Genomic DNA, 16499 nt, shown 5'->3' with positions numbered 1-16499 from the left:
AATCTTTCTGCGTTTATGGCAGAAAAACAAATACATCTCTGCCCTCCCACGAAGGGAGCTGCTTGTTGCAGGTCAAGGGTAAGAAAATTGTAGGAGGCAATTGGATAGGTCTCTGATCAGTGAAGAAATTAAAGATCATCAGTTCTTGCTGCTACAAGTTGCTTCATCCTCAGAAGCTTCTACTGTCCCTGGATTAAAAAAAACAAAACAAAACAACAAGAAAATGCACCAAACTGATTATGAATGTCAGCAATTGGCTCAAGGGAGGGAACAGTACGTGACTTTAACTTCCACCAGCAAAAACATGAGAGCAAATGCAAACTATCTGCAACCCCGTGAATTATGCTGAGAAACGGGTCTAGGTCAGCCCTATAGATTTCTCTGGGGTAAAGCTGCAGTTGACAGGAAACATGTGCTCTTGTTTTTTTTATTGTTTCTGAGTGGAACTGGAATCGGTACAATCCTCCTAGGAGATTACATGGAAAATATCATGTAAGATCCCAGCGGTCCAGCACACAATGTCATTCTGAGCTACATGGAATAGCTTTCACAATATTTCTGTCTTGTTTTCTTTTGACTCTGATAGGAAGTTGTTATTGGTGATTTAAAACCAGGCACTCCACATCGTGTTAGTGTTGGAGCGTATGGCTGGGCAGGAAAAGGACGACCCAGCATGCCCAGAGATGTAACAACCTTATCTCCAGGTAAAATCCGTGTACGTACCTTCTTATTGCGAAAGTCAACCCAAAACATTTCACAGCTCTGGCAGGTAAATACAGACCATGCTGAAACCTCAGTTTGCTCAAAGCCAGCAGTGATCAGAGAGCAGGATGTAGCTGCGATAGTAAAATGGTCAGAAACATTATTAATGATTTAAAAGGATAATGGCCACCTGATGTTTGGGGTGCCTTATGGACCTTTCATAAATACCTACTGGACCTTTTGAAGAAAGTTTGCTTTTTACACTAGCATATGTCGCATAACCTGTAACATAGCTAATCAGTCACACCTAAATCTGTCACGTGCAATTTGGTAATATTTTACTATTACTCTTCCACACGCGTGAGATTTTAGAGGGGCAACAGAGGAGGCAGAAAAGCCTATAAATTTGATTCCTAAGTCTGTGGTTGTTGAGTTTTTATGTGTAGTAAAGTCTTCTCTAATGCAATCCTTTTGGCTTAGATAAGTGCATGCCCCCTGCACCACCCTGTCAGCCCCAGATCGTTGTCGTTTCTGATTCAGAAGTTGCGTTGTCCTGGAAACCTGGAGTCAGCAAAGGAAGTTCTCCCGTCCAGTACTATATGGTGGAATTTATCAGGCAAGTCTGGCAATGGAATCGGAATTTCGGTGTTTGTGTGCTACATTTTTTCCTTAAACTGTGCTATAAACTGAATACAGATTCTTCTCATTGTTTATTTACTTACTGTATACAGTGCATTTATTTTCACTCTCAAAGTGTGTTGAATTACCATGAAAATTTAAAGACACAGCCAGAAATAATCTAAATTGATGTAAAATCACCGATAAGTCCTACCTTCTGACTGGAGAAAAAAAACTGCTTCACTTATTCTGTTCTATCTAATAAAAGCTGGGTAAATAAAATTTTAAATCTGCCCTGTAAGTTGTCAAACTCTGTCAAATCATGCTGAGAAAACAATCTGGGGCAGAGTAGTTCCACTGAACTGATGTACCCTTAGCTGCTATAGGAATAAATCCAGGGATTGCCAACGCAGTGTACTGAGTACTTTTAGCTGACAAAAGTCTTTTGAGACTTGAGCTTGCAGGATTCAGACTTACTTTGTTGTCCTAATGCTACCATTTCCCTGAAACTTTCACCCTTTTTGTTTTGTATTTTTTATGTTAAACTCTTTAAAATTTGCAATAATAGAACTGCAGTGTGAAAAGTTGCTATAAGATGCAAAGCAAAGTTTTATACGATGCATCTCAATGGTCAGGAGCTGGTGATTGTATTTGCATGCACAAGTGTATTCATTAGCTTGTGTAAGCTAATATTTGCATACAAAGCTATTTTTTTTTCATGTGCTTACACCTGTGCTTACACTTACAATGAATGCAATGTTCGATCTTTGAAAATTTAATCCTTGGGTGAACATTTGATGACAAGTTTTAGTTGAGGCTGCTGGATAAAAAGAGAGAATTGCTTCCTTAATTACTCTGAGCTGTAAAGGTCAAAAAAATGAATTGTTGTTGTAAAAACAGGCAGAAAGAACTATGGTTCTCAGTGCTTTAAATATGATTACAGCCTGGAAAATACAGATATAATGAAAAGAATGCCCGGGCTGGAAGCCTGCTTGTGAATTTAGATTGCACTTTGTGTTCTATTCAAAGTGCCCCATATTTACTGGGAAGCCATACAATATTTTTTCACTTAGAGGCAGGACATGAGAGCTGAAGATGCATAATGGCCAACTTGTAAATTCTGCCATAGAATTACCACAAAATTTCTCCAATATCTATTTTCCAATATAATAGTTACCTGAATTTTTTTCTGTTCTCCCCATCGCTTAGTTCAGATTCGCTCAGTGGATTGGAAAGGGATTTTGCTGAGTTCTGACTGACTGCACTTCTATCTCCTCCATTCTTCAGCCTGGAAAGTGGAGTTTATGTACACTTCTTCATAAAACCACTGGCCTGCTAGTGGAAGTAGAAGTGGGCATCATAATCTCCATCTGACACGTTGAAATTGCACCATTGAATGTTTTTTGTTCAGCCAGAGAGTAGAAAATTGCCTTCTCTGTTTAAATCAACAGATACAAGTAATTGAAATTTCAGTGTCTTGGTTTTTTTAAACTTTGGGAAAGAATTTGCTAACAGCACAATGTTTTGATAACACTGTTTAGTTTGAGGTTTAAAGCTAAGCTTGAAGTGTATTTGTTAATTTTGGGATTATGCTGTCTTAGATTTGGAAGCCTGAGTACATATATTTGGAGAAAGTTCAATGAGCCATAAACCCTAATGGCAGTTAGAGGTAAAGATTTAACTTTAAGCTTCATTGTCTTCTGAAATTGCATATAGTTTTAAGGCTAAATTACCATGAAGTATATTAACATCAGTTAAAGCCATTGACGTTAAACCAACGTAAAAAAGCAAAACAAAACAGAGTGCAAGCAAATTTGGAATTAAGTCCATTTATGTCAAATAAATACAAGTCCAATAAGATACTGTGCTTTTGCAAGATTAATAACTTTCTTATGCCCATCTATAATTTCGCTTGGGTGTGGATATACCAATAGCACCAACCTCTAGAGACTATGACATTGCTTCAATCATGTCAGTTTCCAAAGAAGTAACTTTATTACTTTTACCCTAGAAAAACCATGGTGGGAGACTGAGATGAGGGAAAAACACTCTTTTCATTTGTTCAACTGTGATAGCCGGGTTTAAAGCCTCCTGAAAATTCAATACATTATTTGTTTGCACGTCAGATTCTAATCAGAGTCAGAGCTAGCGTTCAGTCTGTTTGTGCTCTTAGATGAGTATAAATTGGGGCTTTTCTTTAGGCACTTCGCTGGGATTCTTTCAGGTCACTAGAGGATCCCTTTCCGGTCACTATAGGCAATGGAGGGTCCCAGGCTGATTGGGATGTAGGACAGCCTGGGCTGACTCACGATCTGGAGATGCCCCGCTCTGTTGTTGACTATAGGAGGACTCTAAGGAGACCAGGCTCCCAACTTGGTTGAATGCTTAAAATCAGGAGAGTGAATCTAGGTCTCACTGCTACCAGTTGTACAGAATGTGTAAGAGGAAGTGTTAGACCCAAAATAACTAATGGTGTCTTTGGAAGCTTGCAGTATTAATAGTCTATTGGTTTATGCTGAGGAATATTTTCTGATAAACAACATTTTTATGAAAGACCCCAAAGCAAGACCTTGGACTTAAATATGCTAGTTTGTTTTCTTTTCCCCCCCTAAAGATACAAAAAAAATTAACTTAATTTTCAAAAATGTCTTGGCTATTTTCACATGAAATATTCCGATTTCTAGTCTATTGAATGCCTAGCCAATCTTCTAAATTCAGAGACTAACTTACCAAATTTTTATAGTCAACTACCTTCTACAGAACCACAAAGTATTTCAGCAGCATATCCCTTAAATGTAGTAGTGTGCTTTCTTTTCATCTCCTGGCTAGGTAGATGGAGTCAACAGCTTTAATATGAGTCTTGACATACAGGGAAAACTTCTCACCATCTCAATAGTGACGTGAAACTTGTGCTGCAATGAACTAGGCTGATTCTACTGATAAAGCTGGGAAGATTTATCAGTACATGGGTGCTAGGGTGGAGCAGATTTAGCATAGTGACTTCAGGAGATTTCTTGATTAGTTTCAAGTCTTTATTTCTCCCTCCCCTCCCAAAAAAGGTTCATCCACTAAATCCATTCTGTGTTGAACAATCTGTCTCTGGTGCTACATGAATCAGGTAGTTGTATTTGAATAACTCCTGCTTCATTTTGATCAAAACATCTAAAGAAAAGTTTGGCCTTTTCCCAGTCAAAATGATTTCAGTATTTCATTTTTTCATCCCAGAGTAGGACGAAACTGAACACTGCAAACATTATATTTTCTTGTGGGAGATATGTTTCCTTTCATGTAACTCAACTGTGAACTTTCAAATCATGACATAAGTGTTAGCAGTGGTTCAATATTTGTCTTCATTTGCAAAGAACACAAAACAATGGGTGGTTCTGATGGGTGAGGCACCTCGTAGTGCCCAACAAAAATACCCTTTAATACTGATTTCCTGATTAATGCATAGAAAACACACATGTATCTCAACATTTACCTCACTGCTTGTGAGAGCTAAATACCTGAAAAGATAATCAATGAAGAAAGAGGAGCTGAAGATGTAAAATTAAGAAGTAAACATGTTTAACAGTGTTAGACAGCATCAGAGTAAGACTTACCGAAAGAGTGAGGTTAGAAAACTGTCTCTTCTTTTCTCCAGTGCTGACCTAGCATTTTGGTTGTTTTGTTTTTTTTTTTTAATAGAAAGTTTCACAATAAAACTAAATAATAATAATTATTAGGTGGATTAATAGATTATTAGCAGATGGCTTCACTCCGATAAATCATTTCCAGGTCATTTTAAAAGGAAGTTCAAGTGAGTATGAAATTGCAGTTCTCCGCATCAGAAAGATTTCCTTTCTTAAGTTGAGTCCATCCCTAGATTACAATGTAAAGCAATAACCCTGATGTTTTAAGGGCAGAATTCTGCCCTTAGTTTATATCTGCCTGATCTTAATGACTTTGCCCATACCTTTAGTATTTAAAAAATGCACTGACTTTATTCTTGGCCAAATTCTTACTGCATTGAATTTCTGCATTGGAGATGCACAGCTGTAACTTAAAGAGCAAAAATGCCTGTGGGAGGCTGCAGATTTCCACGTACCCAGGTATGCTGTACAGAGCAGTCCTGTGAGCTCGTGGTCACAGGCACTGAAAGAGCAGGAGGAGCAAACCCATTCCAGGGCATGCAGCTCTGTGGAAAGACTGGAAAAGTGGGATCATTCTCTCTAAATGAGCCGTTTGATGTAAAAATTGACATAAACCAAAATCTCATGCAAGAGGGACAATTTAGATATTTTTCAACATAACATTTAGAGTTTAGGAAATGTAGAAGCTGGCTCACTGTGAATGTATTAACCAGCTGAGTTTATTGTGTTTCTCTCCCCATCTGTTTGCCATTTTATCATGTTGCACCAATTTGTTCGTACAGGGAACATTCTGGAAAAACAGCAAAGGTCAAATGATAAATCTCACTCTTTCTCCTTCAGCTGGAGACACTTACACATTTGCAGACATTTCCTTTATTATTCACTTCTCTAGGAGGAGGTCTTGCAAGAGACAATCGGACAAGCCAACAGGTTAGCCTACGGTTTGTGGAGACGGAACATTATCTCCTAAATCTCTTTGTAGCGCGCAATATCTCCTTAGGGTTCCCTCTTTCATTCCGGTGCAGGCACTAGCAGTATCTGCTGTAAAATGACTATAAAGCAGTTTTTGAGCTAGCAGGGATTCTTTGGATTGTAACTAGAGCCAAACAAAGATGTGTTTAGGAAAACTGAAAACGCTACTAAGCAAGCATGTGCAAAGCAGCGATAGTAACAGCTTTCATTTGAAAAACAAAAAAAATTTTCCTTTCGGCCCAGGCATCGAAAGCTCAGAGAAGGGAAACAACAGAAGAGTAGCCAAAATAAATGCCCTCCTGTCTACCAGGGAAAGGTGATGGAGGGTGACTTAAGACAGGATGCTTAGCTGTCATTACATCTTGTCTGTTTGTCTGATTTTATTTTTATTTTTAGTGAGATAATGTAATATTCACATTCTCTGTGCCATTACATAGGAGCCAGGCAGTTGGGAGCTACTCTTTTATCAGTGCGTTGTGCCCTGCTGGCGCAAAGAAATGAAACCTCAGTGATCAATAAATGTTGTATTGACTGATAAAAGAAAACATACGTTAACTTTGGCATTTCCCTCCAGCTGCAAATAAACAAATACAAAATACCTGCCCTGTGCTATAATTTTCACTGGAAGACTGTTGGAGACATTTGCAGCTAGTCCTGTGTAAACACTAGTAGATTCAGGGAGCACTTGGAGGTTATTTCCTGTAATAAATATCACAAGGACATCTTAGAAAAGGACACCAGAATAATTTGGTCTGAAAGGTCATTTCTGTCCCTATTTTACTTTAATAGGCTACAATTTGAATATTTTGGGTGGCCTAGACTTAATGTTTACATTTTCTATTTTGTTTACATTTATTTACTTCCTTCCCATTGTTTTCTCTTTGATTAGAAGAGATCACACTTAGAGCAGAAATGGTGTGAAAGTATCAGAATACTCTCTCAGAGTGTTTGAAGTAGTCTTTTCCTTTTCAGATATCCTTATGCATATAAACTTAAGCATTTCTAGTTTCCCTAGATCATTGTTGAAACCAAACTGCCGTGTGAATGATTACACTGATTTTAAATGGATTATAACGGCACATAGAGCAAGCAATTATTGGCAGCCAGCTTTCAGTATGAGTCAGGATTTAACCAGGCATCGCCCAAAGGCAGGCATGGGAATTTTGTTGCAAAATCTACATACTTAGACCAGGTCCTCTCTGTTATTGTTCAGTATTTTTCTCATTTGGGGGGAGAAGAATTTGGATCCAGATTTTCCAGTGTGGGTGGATTAACTTAGTAAATCAAACATTAGATGCTCATCCTGCTAACGCTTTTATATGGTTGAAGAGACTCACTGACGTTAGGACACAAGCTCTCAGGAATAAATTAGGGTCTTCCCCTCTATCTCAATGTATTCCTTTTTATAGACAGATACGGGATTTGGAACTGCTGGTAATATACCTTTACTTGACAGTTATGAACCCCAAATCCATAAAAAAAAGATTAAGAGAACTTGATTGGTCAAAATGTCCTCAGAACAATCTTTTTGGCTTTTAAACAAAATCAGAATAGTGCTTCCATATCACTGTATAGTGCACTGTTCCCATATCACAGCCTTCTCAGCTTATAATGGTTGCACAGTCTGGCCCCTTAAGAATCAAAGATTTTAGTGGTGGTTTAGCAAGCTTATATCTCATTTATTTCCTGTATTTCCCTGGAAAGTTAAAAGGCAATTAATTTATACAGACAGCTTTAATTATTTATGATCTTGATTTTTTTGATCCTGAAGGCCAGATCTTGACAGCAATTGGACAGTAATAAGAGAGCAGATCCAGATGGAGTCCATGGTTCTCAAGGGACTTCTCCCAAATACCAAGTATCAGTTTGCCGTCCGAGCAGCAAATTCCTACGGATCCAGCCTCCCCAGCGCACCAAGCGATGTCATCCGCACATTCAGTGAGTAAAACCGCCTTTTCATAGTTAAAGCTGCATATTCAGGGCAGCCTTTACAGGACCATTGGTGGAAGGAGTCCCTCTCAGAGGCTGGGCACAGAGGCACCCCAGGTCTGACACCTCTCCTTCCTGTTCGTGGAGCTTACAGCATCCTGTGAAAGTTGAGCCACTGGTGAAAATTTGAAAGGCTCCAGGCAGAAGCACTCTCATGCTGTTTCTCTGCTCTGGAGGTCATTGCCAGATATTTTTGGATCTCTGCTTACTGATTTTTGTGCTGGCCTCATGCAGAATTGATAAGTGAATCTCATGGGGAGGAATAAGAGAAATGAGTCTATTGTTCATCTTTTTTACAGTTCTTTAAAACTGAACTGTATATATTACATGTATAATTTAAACAACTCAGAGAGACCAAAGCAAATCTGTGCTGTTTTCTGAGGAGTAAGGCTTTTAAACTATTAAGCACAACTGTGAAAATAATTACATAAACAAGTAAGCATCCCTTTTTAATCAGAAACTACACAGTGAAAATGTTAGGTGAAATTGTATTCAAATACATCTAACTAATCATGACTTTGTAGTAATTATATCTACATTTGTGCAGCAGTGTGGGCCATGCACATGGCAACAAGTGGTGAGTCCTGCACACATCTCCTGCCTGGCTTCCTCAGAGTTTAATCCTCCGTCAGTGCTAGTCTGTGGGCTGACTGTGGCATCATGTTGCTCCTCATAACTGGAAAGTGATAGCTGTGTCTGAGAATCCCAACCAAGCTGACACAGAGCACGTTGGGAATGGTACGAAGCACAAGTCTTCTACACAGTGAAAAACACAATGTCACAGAGCAGAGTCAAGACAGGCAACAGGGCCAAAGCTGGTGGGGACTATATAAACCGTATCCTTAATGTGCCAAACTTTGTGCTGGATCTAAAAGATTTCAGTACTTTTAAGTTCCAGTTTTGAAGGCATTTATAGGGGATAGAATACCAGGCGAGAAAATGCCTGGATATAATTTTAACAGATTAATGAACTATAAAAAAGGGCAACAAGATTGACATTTTTTTCTTTTCTCACCTATGCGCTCAAAATGCAAATCATCCTTAATTAACTGATAGAAAATGAGCAGATGATATTCAGATAAGATTGTCTGTGGTGCTCTGCAAGAGCAATTTGCATACTGCGGAAATGTGAACCACATCTTTCACGATCAATTTAACCCACTAAGGATTTATTTCCAAATTGCCTATCTTTATATTCTCTATCTTGAAATCCCATGTTCTCATTGACTCCTTTATGGCAGTTTTTATCTTCTTTTTGACACCATCGTAAACTGAATCCCTTGGGCAGTTTGCATAAAGTTTGTGGCTGCTGAACTCTAATTTCTGAACCAAATGTTTGTGAAAACCATGAAGGTGCAGCTTGCTCTTGGTTTCCTTGGCCCTTAGATACCCAAGGATCAGCTTCCTCTGCCTCAGACTTGTTTGTGTGTTCCTCTGTATCCTGTTTATCTTTGGACATGAGTGTCTGCATTCTTTGGTCAGAAAAGATAAAGTGTTTAGCTCTGCTGGTAAGGATGGGCTAGTCTTCATACTGGGCTTATTATTGCAGTACTCCAGGACAGACAGTTTGCCTTTTGCAAGTTTGAAAACTGGAAACTGCCTGTTCTGCAGAGACAGAGTGATTTAAACTGTTGAAAAGTTCACTGTGACAGAAAATGTACATATGTTTAAGGGCAATCAGGTAAAACTTATGCTTAGTTCACACGATGTATCTGCAGGTAATAAAATATCTCCGTTCTTCTAGTAGCCAGGTAGCCAATAGTTACCTTCTTTGGCCCAGTTAATCATTAAATTCAGTTGCTTGGATATAGGCATTCAGTGCATTTGAGGTCCCCTAGGGTGTACCGGCTGGTTTCCAGCTGTCACTGCAGGAAGGCATGTGTTTCCCATGTGTCTCCCAGATACCTGACAGCCCCATGGGGCTGTCTCAGGTACCATAACGCATCTCAAATAGCACCAGATGCCTCAATCTCCCAAAGTGCCGGTAGACACTTCATAGTCACCTGCCATGGCTGAAAAGGACATACGGAGGTGCCAGGCGGTTGGTGTGTCTGACACTAAAACATCTTTGTTCTTCAGGGTGCACATCATAGGAATTATTACCATCATTATTGCCATGTTTCCTCCTCTCATGTAAATAGTGAAGCATGCCACAGATATTTGGTGCTATTTTCTGACTGCCCATGTATTCCTCAGAAATACTTGAAATATCTTGGGGAGCTGGCATAAATCCCTGCATGTCTGCCTACTTTTCATTACACTTAGTTCACATAGTGCTGGTGCTAAGATCCTTTGTATGTTTGGATTCAAAAATTGGTAACCTTTATGCTAGTATATCTTGGATTTTTATACCGATTTTGACATAATTATTGACTTTCTGATGCTTCTTTTAACTGTAAATCCAATTCCCAACATTACCTCAACTACACTGGACCTTCAGTGTCCCTGCTGAAATGTGAAGTCTCTCGTAGCTCTTATGGGCGGACTGAGTCTGCGATGAGTCCAGCAGACACTGAGTCTGCGTTACTTGAGGATTTGTCCTGCACTGACTTCTATGAGCATGGGACCTGGGGCTTTGTATCATTCTAAGGTATAATTTTCTTACTTTGGTTTCAAATGTGGCTTGATTTGCAGTACTCCTGACTCTGCATTGCTTCAGGTCATTGTAGGAAACTGTTGGCTTTGTTTGCTAAAATGTTCCCCTACAGGGCTGCTAACTGTATCACCTGATGTGACAGACCTCCCAAGATCCTTGCAAACAGAACATGTGGCCTTGATTACCAGCAAAGTTACCTCCTTACATAATAAAAAATGCATGCTTGGTTTATGTTACATTGATCCATTTTGAGGGAGGAAGGAGAGGGCAAGATTCCCCAAGGATTCTCATTTATTTATGACTTGGTTTCATTTTGTTATAGAAGGAAATGATGCAATACTTTGCTTAAATCAATTTTTGTGCACTTTATAATTACAGATGCTCGTTACAGGTATTTTGCCTATATGTTTGTAAGGTTTTTTGCTATATCAAATCTTTCAAGGTGTCTTGGACAATTTACTTAAAAACGTAAGATTTCACATATCAAGTTTAGTAACAATAAAAGTAATAAATTATCCTGCAGAATCAAACAAAGAAAGTGTCCTCACCTGCATCACTTAAATACCCTGTATCTCCTGGAGAAACAGATGGGGTTTGCACTATGCCCTGAAGGTCAACAGTCTTGGGCTTTGCCCGACCAGCAGAGGAAGTGTACTCTGTTAAAAATACCCTCCTGCTTGTCTCCACAGCAAACATGGCAGAGGTGGCTGCTTAATCTGTTTACCTCGCTTCCTCAGGGCCTAGCCATCAAAACCTGACATCTCCCAAATGGAGGCATCTATATGCTCTGGCTCATATTGAAAAAGAAATTAGCACAGGTGCTTAAGTATTCTGCAGAGCACTTGAATGTGTCAGCTGAGTCTCAGACACAGGAAAACAACAGTCCCTTAGGCTCAAACCTTGATGCAAATGATGATGATGCATCTTGAAGATAGTAAATGGAGAATGCTTTCTACGGAACTGTTTCCCAGAGATCTCCCCATACTTTACAAAGGCAGGATTTGTATTTACTGTCCCCATTATATAGACAGGGACAAAAAGCAAGGGACAGGCCAAGCAATATGTAATGCCACACTGTGAGTCACTGGCAGGAACCGAATCCGATAGAAATGCCCCTGGTGTAATTTGAATTTAGACCTGTGTGGTCCTCTGCATGAAGGTGACCAGCCCGTTAACACTTCTGTTTAATCCATCCACTTTGCAGTACTCTGTGCTCTACCTCCTATGTATTTCCATGAGTTCTGATCAATATGCCAGTGGTACCTAAGTGGCAAAACAAAAGTTTGTGTGGCTTTCCGTTTGTTTTAAGAAAGATTTTTTTGACATAACTTAATCCTTGACTATTTGGGAAGAAGCTGTCCTATGTTTGTGACGCCCCACAGGTTTTTCAATTAATTACAGAACAGGATTATAAGGCCTGGTAGAGGGTCTTAAATAGGCTTCGTCTCCTTGTACACTCAAATGCTGATTTAATGAAATATAGCATGCCTGTAATTTCTTTAGTCATTGTTTTGGTATTTGCAAAGTACCACTTTGCTTAATTATCTCTGATTTGCCACCCATTCTGAGGTGAACTCTCCACCACAACTATGCATTACTCTTAAGACACGGGCTGGCATGTGGGTTTCACTATGGCTAGTCCTCTTAGCTTCTCTGCTTTCTGTTTGTTTTATAGTTTTGTTGCATCATGTCACATGTAGGAATCATGTCACATCCAATAAACCAGCAACAAATGTGGGGCAGAGAACAAGGTGACTGAAAACTCAGTGGGATACTGGATAGTCGTCTCGTGTGTGTGCTCACCCGTATACATGAGGGTACATCTCCACATCTTCATTGCTGTGCTCCCAGATGCATTATGCTTTACCTAAACTGCTCACAAATCAGCCAGAAGAGTAATATAGCATGTGCTGGCTGAAACTGTCAGCTGGTGTCAGGGAGTTTGAAAGGGGGAATCTAGGACCGTATCAGAGACCTGTGGATATTGGGACACCTTCTGAAGTTGCACTTTTCCTGGCGATGCCAAACTTACATCCTGAAGGTCTTTGAAGAAGGGCCTCAAAGCAGTCTTTTCTACCAACCACAATAAGATGTCCCTTCTTTGCTCTCTCCAGGCTGCAAATGTTGTACCAGTTCAATAATGTAAAAAGAATCATTGTCTGGTTTAAAATAGTGGGTACATTTTGTCTCCCAAGGTCTTCTGTTGGAAAAGCATGGAACATTTTGGTCTGCAAGATGAAAGAGGTACACCTTTTACTTTGGGAACTGCCAATTTCTAAGTTATCGGGTCTGATTGTGTGCTGGTGTGTACTGATGTAGTTTAGTGATAACTCCACTCAAATCAGGAGAGTTACGGTTGTGTAAAACTGGCATGGCATTAAAACCTTGTGTATATATGAAAGTAAGTATGCATATCTGAGAGCAAAATTGAGACGTAACATTTTCTGATGATGTGTGAAAATAAAGATACTTCATTCCCTGTATTGTTTCATTCCTGCCATCCTTACCAACTAAAACTCCATTAAGCCAATAGAAAGTTTGCTTGAGAAAAGAAAAAATGTAGAATTTGCACTGTAACAGATGTTTATTTTGTGGCTTGCGACCTCTAAGTTAGAAAATAGAATTTATGTATCACGGCTTGTCTGAATACAGATTAGGTTGTTTTCCTTGACACATGATTGATTAGTAATGTGAGATTTAATGATCCATGGTTTCTCCTTTCTTTTTCTCAACCCTTAGTTTTATGGCCTCTGTTACTCTTAGGTAAATTATAGATTTATCCATTAAAAGAATTGAGTTCGATTTGAAATAGTTATAGGCGTGCAATATAAGCACTTGAATTATAACGGCAAGTAGTAATATTACAGACCTGATTAAAAGTAAGCGTATTCCAGTGAGCTGAAACTTGCTGCATCTGCTGGAAGCTGAGTTAGTTCTGGGCTCTGTTTCATTCAAATACTTTCCAAACTGCAATTCACATTTATAATGCATCTGTTTGGGTTTTTGCACAGAAATTCTTTTGCAGAAGCACATCTTATAAAACCACTTTTGCCAAAGAAAGAAAGATCCTGGTGCAGTGATGGATGGAACAAAAGCAACTAGCCTTCCTACCTGGAGTAAAATTACCTTGTGGTGGTGATTAATCTTAGTGACTATTCAAGTGAATAGCAGGAGTAGCAGGTTTTGCTCACGCTTTGGTAATAACTATTTTTTCCACAATGAAAGCAAGTTTGGGATCAGTTTATACCTCTGTCTACCTCTCCAATTTAATCCTTTGCCTAGGTCTTCACAGTCACTTAACAGTGGTATAAATTCGGAGTCATTCTTGTGACTTTAGCAATGTACATGATGCCACATGTACAAGAATTTGCACAAGGAAATTGTGTTGTGAGCAGTCTCTACCAAAAATAATCTGGATACGTTCTGTCCCATTGGCCTCGTCTCTTTACCAATCATAAAACTGTAGGTTCTGTGCTTAGCTCAGTTAGTCAAACTCTTTTTTTGTACTGATTACTTCTGTTTAATCCACAGTTAAAATGTATTATTTACAGATGGTTAGGTATATGAATTACAATGGAAAGGCTTATACATCTCTCTTCAATCAACACGCTGTTTTGTTTGGAAATGTGTATGCCTCATTATAGCTACTAATTGGCCTCTGATTTTTCTGTATGCTGATGTAACATGTAAAGTCTATTGATATGTAACTCCCAAGGAGTGTGTTGTGGGCGGCCGATTAGCCAGTGAGGGCACACATTCATATCTGGTGCACATATGTTTGTTTTTATAATTGTCTCTCAGGATTTCTGGGTTGCAGTGATGGTAGTGGAAGAGCAAGAGTACAAAAAGATTCAGATCAGTGCTTTTCTGTCTGACTTCAGGCCGGTAGGATACTTCTCCCTTTTTCTCCACTGAGATGGGAGATTGCTAACCTGAATTAGACTGGTTCAAACAGCACGATCGCGTTGTGCCCACACTGCTCCGTCTGAAAGTCTGCCGAGCCCTGTCGTCTTTCACTGGCTCCATCAGGTTGCTCAGTGGCGGTAGTGAAGGTCTCGTGACCATTGGGTGGTGAGGTGGCATTTTCTGGGTTGACAGGTCTCCCTTCTGCGGTGCTCTCCCTCAGCAGGCATCCTTTGCCTACCTAGACTTTGCATCTCTCCTTGGTGCAATATGAAAGACTTGCTAACTAGCAAGAAAATATGGGTAGCTTGTGGTTGCTAAAATAAGCAAATACACATGGTTGGCCTGTAGAGAGACTTTGTAAAGCAAAGGTTACCTATGCTATTTTTAAATGACCTCAGAATATTTTATGAAAAGGCAAATCTATCAAGTGCTTTGTTTCACTGGTTACCAAATCCATTATATTCTAAACCTTACCAAAATGAAAAGAAGCAGTTGTGATGCAGTTACCCTGACTGTATTTCCTCATGAATGATCATTTCTGTTAAATTTTATTAGCCAAAAAGCATAACCCATAGTTTAAGCAGAAATCTGTTGTGTAAAGTATGGAAAAACACAGGCATTTTTTGCACTGATCAACTTAGTGTTTCATGGCAGTTCTCAGCCCAGAGTGCGTTGCAGCCCTTTTCAGTGCTCCGTGGGTACGTAGCTTAGCACATCGCATTTGTCCCTATTCCTTTTTTCCAGCTGCTAAATTGCATTTTTAAAAAAGCCTAAAAATGCACTTAGGATGTTATTTTCAAAAGTGTTGGAGTCAGTGGAAGCAGGTAAAGTCCTAAGCAGGGTGTGCCAGAGAATCCCTACCCAGATGCATTTCTTTTGCCATTCCACATACACTCATGCTCTTATTAATTCAGGCAAAATATTCAGTTAGCACTAGGGCAAATAGGGGACTGTGTACTTATACAAGGGAAAAGTTTGGACTAAAAACAATATAGCTATTAAAAAGTGGCAAACACTGGAAAAAGTTCAGAGCCATTTTCCTGAAAGTATGATAGATAAAAGTCAGGTTGCAAAACTGAGCTTTTCCTGAATTTGTTAAGGAACCACAATAAATGACTAAATGAAGATCTTCACATAGTTTGTTTTAAATTGTTTAGGTGTTACTTATACAGCCTGTTTCCCATCTTCAACCTGATGCATCTGCTGTACAAAATGAATACCGACACCATTTCTGATCTTAGTGTCCTGAGTTAGGAAGAGGTAAGATTTGAGCTGTGTATAAAGAGAAAAAAAATCTATGAACTGAATATGCCAGTTGTGTCTTTACAGGCTCTGAAGAATTAGGAAGTGGAAGTTATGGGCATCGATATATCACAGACACAGTAATTGGTGATGATGAAGGATTTGATATTGATGATTCAGACTATGACATTTACATAGAAGAGGTAAATTTCAAGGTTCCACTTTGGCATTTCTGTTTTCTTTATAGTCTTAATATTTTAAAGTGTCTGATCTTGTGAAATTTAATATCTGAACTTATATGCACAGATAAAACAGTGTGAATGTTCAATTTTTCTCAGTGAGGATGAATTTGTTACTTCAGATCTGTATCTTAGAAGGCAGTTTTTCATTTCCATGCAGCATTTTAGGTTATACTGGATTTATGTTTCTTTATTTCACGTTAGCTCAGACCACTTCCTGCTATTAAAGGAGGCAACAGAAAATTTCTCGTTGAAACTAAGGTCACCCCAGGGTCTAGTTCAAGGCTCCTTTTGAAGCTCCTTGCAACCACCTCAGAACCCACGACATCCACTCCTACAACTACACGACGTGTCCCTTCTACCACACCGAGGACTACTACAGCTAGGGCAACGAGAAGGAGCAGCATGTCTTCGGCAGTGCGCCTCTTTGATCTGTCCTGTGATGAGACCATCTGTTCTACAGATAGCTTTTGTGTCAATGACTATGACCGGGGTGGCTCACGTTGTCACTGTAACTTGGGAAAAGGAGGAGACACTTGCACAAAAGGTAGGTTACTGTGTGCTAAGCTCCTTTTCCATGAGTCTGTGGGATTTTTTCTTCTC

At 39.3% G+C, this 16499-nt stretch overlaps 1 protein-coding gene across 1 annotated transcript in view; it reads left to right on the top strand.

The window, feature by feature from the left end:
* EGFLAM (EGF like, fibronectin type III and laminin G domains) overlaps positions 1-16499 on the top strand; it is an 83980-nt gene that overhangs the window by 31797 nt on the left and 35684 nt on the right. The window contains exons 5-9 of the mRNA XM_067316167.1: positions 587-704; positions 1183-1318; positions 7696-7862; positions 15745-15860; positions 16101-16443. Coding sequence (XP_067172268.1) covers positions 587-704; positions 1183-1318; positions 7696-7862; positions 15745-15860; positions 16101-16443 — 880 coding nt within the window. The remainder of the gene's footprint in view (positions 1-586; positions 705-1182; positions 1319-7695; positions 7863-15744; positions 15861-16100; positions 16444-16499) is intronic.

The sequence above is a fragment of the Apteryx mantelli genome, chromosome Z (genome assembly GCF_036417845.1).
Source record: "Apteryx mantelli isolate bAptMan1 chromosome Z, bAptMan1.hap1, whole genome shotgun sequence".
In the NCBI taxonomy this organism is placed as follows: domain Eukaryota; kingdom Metazoa; phylum Chordata; class Aves; order Apterygiformes; family Apterygidae; genus Apteryx; species Apteryx mantelli.
Note: the sequence above shows the minus strand (reverse complement) of the source record. Positions and strands in the feature narration are given on the sequence as shown.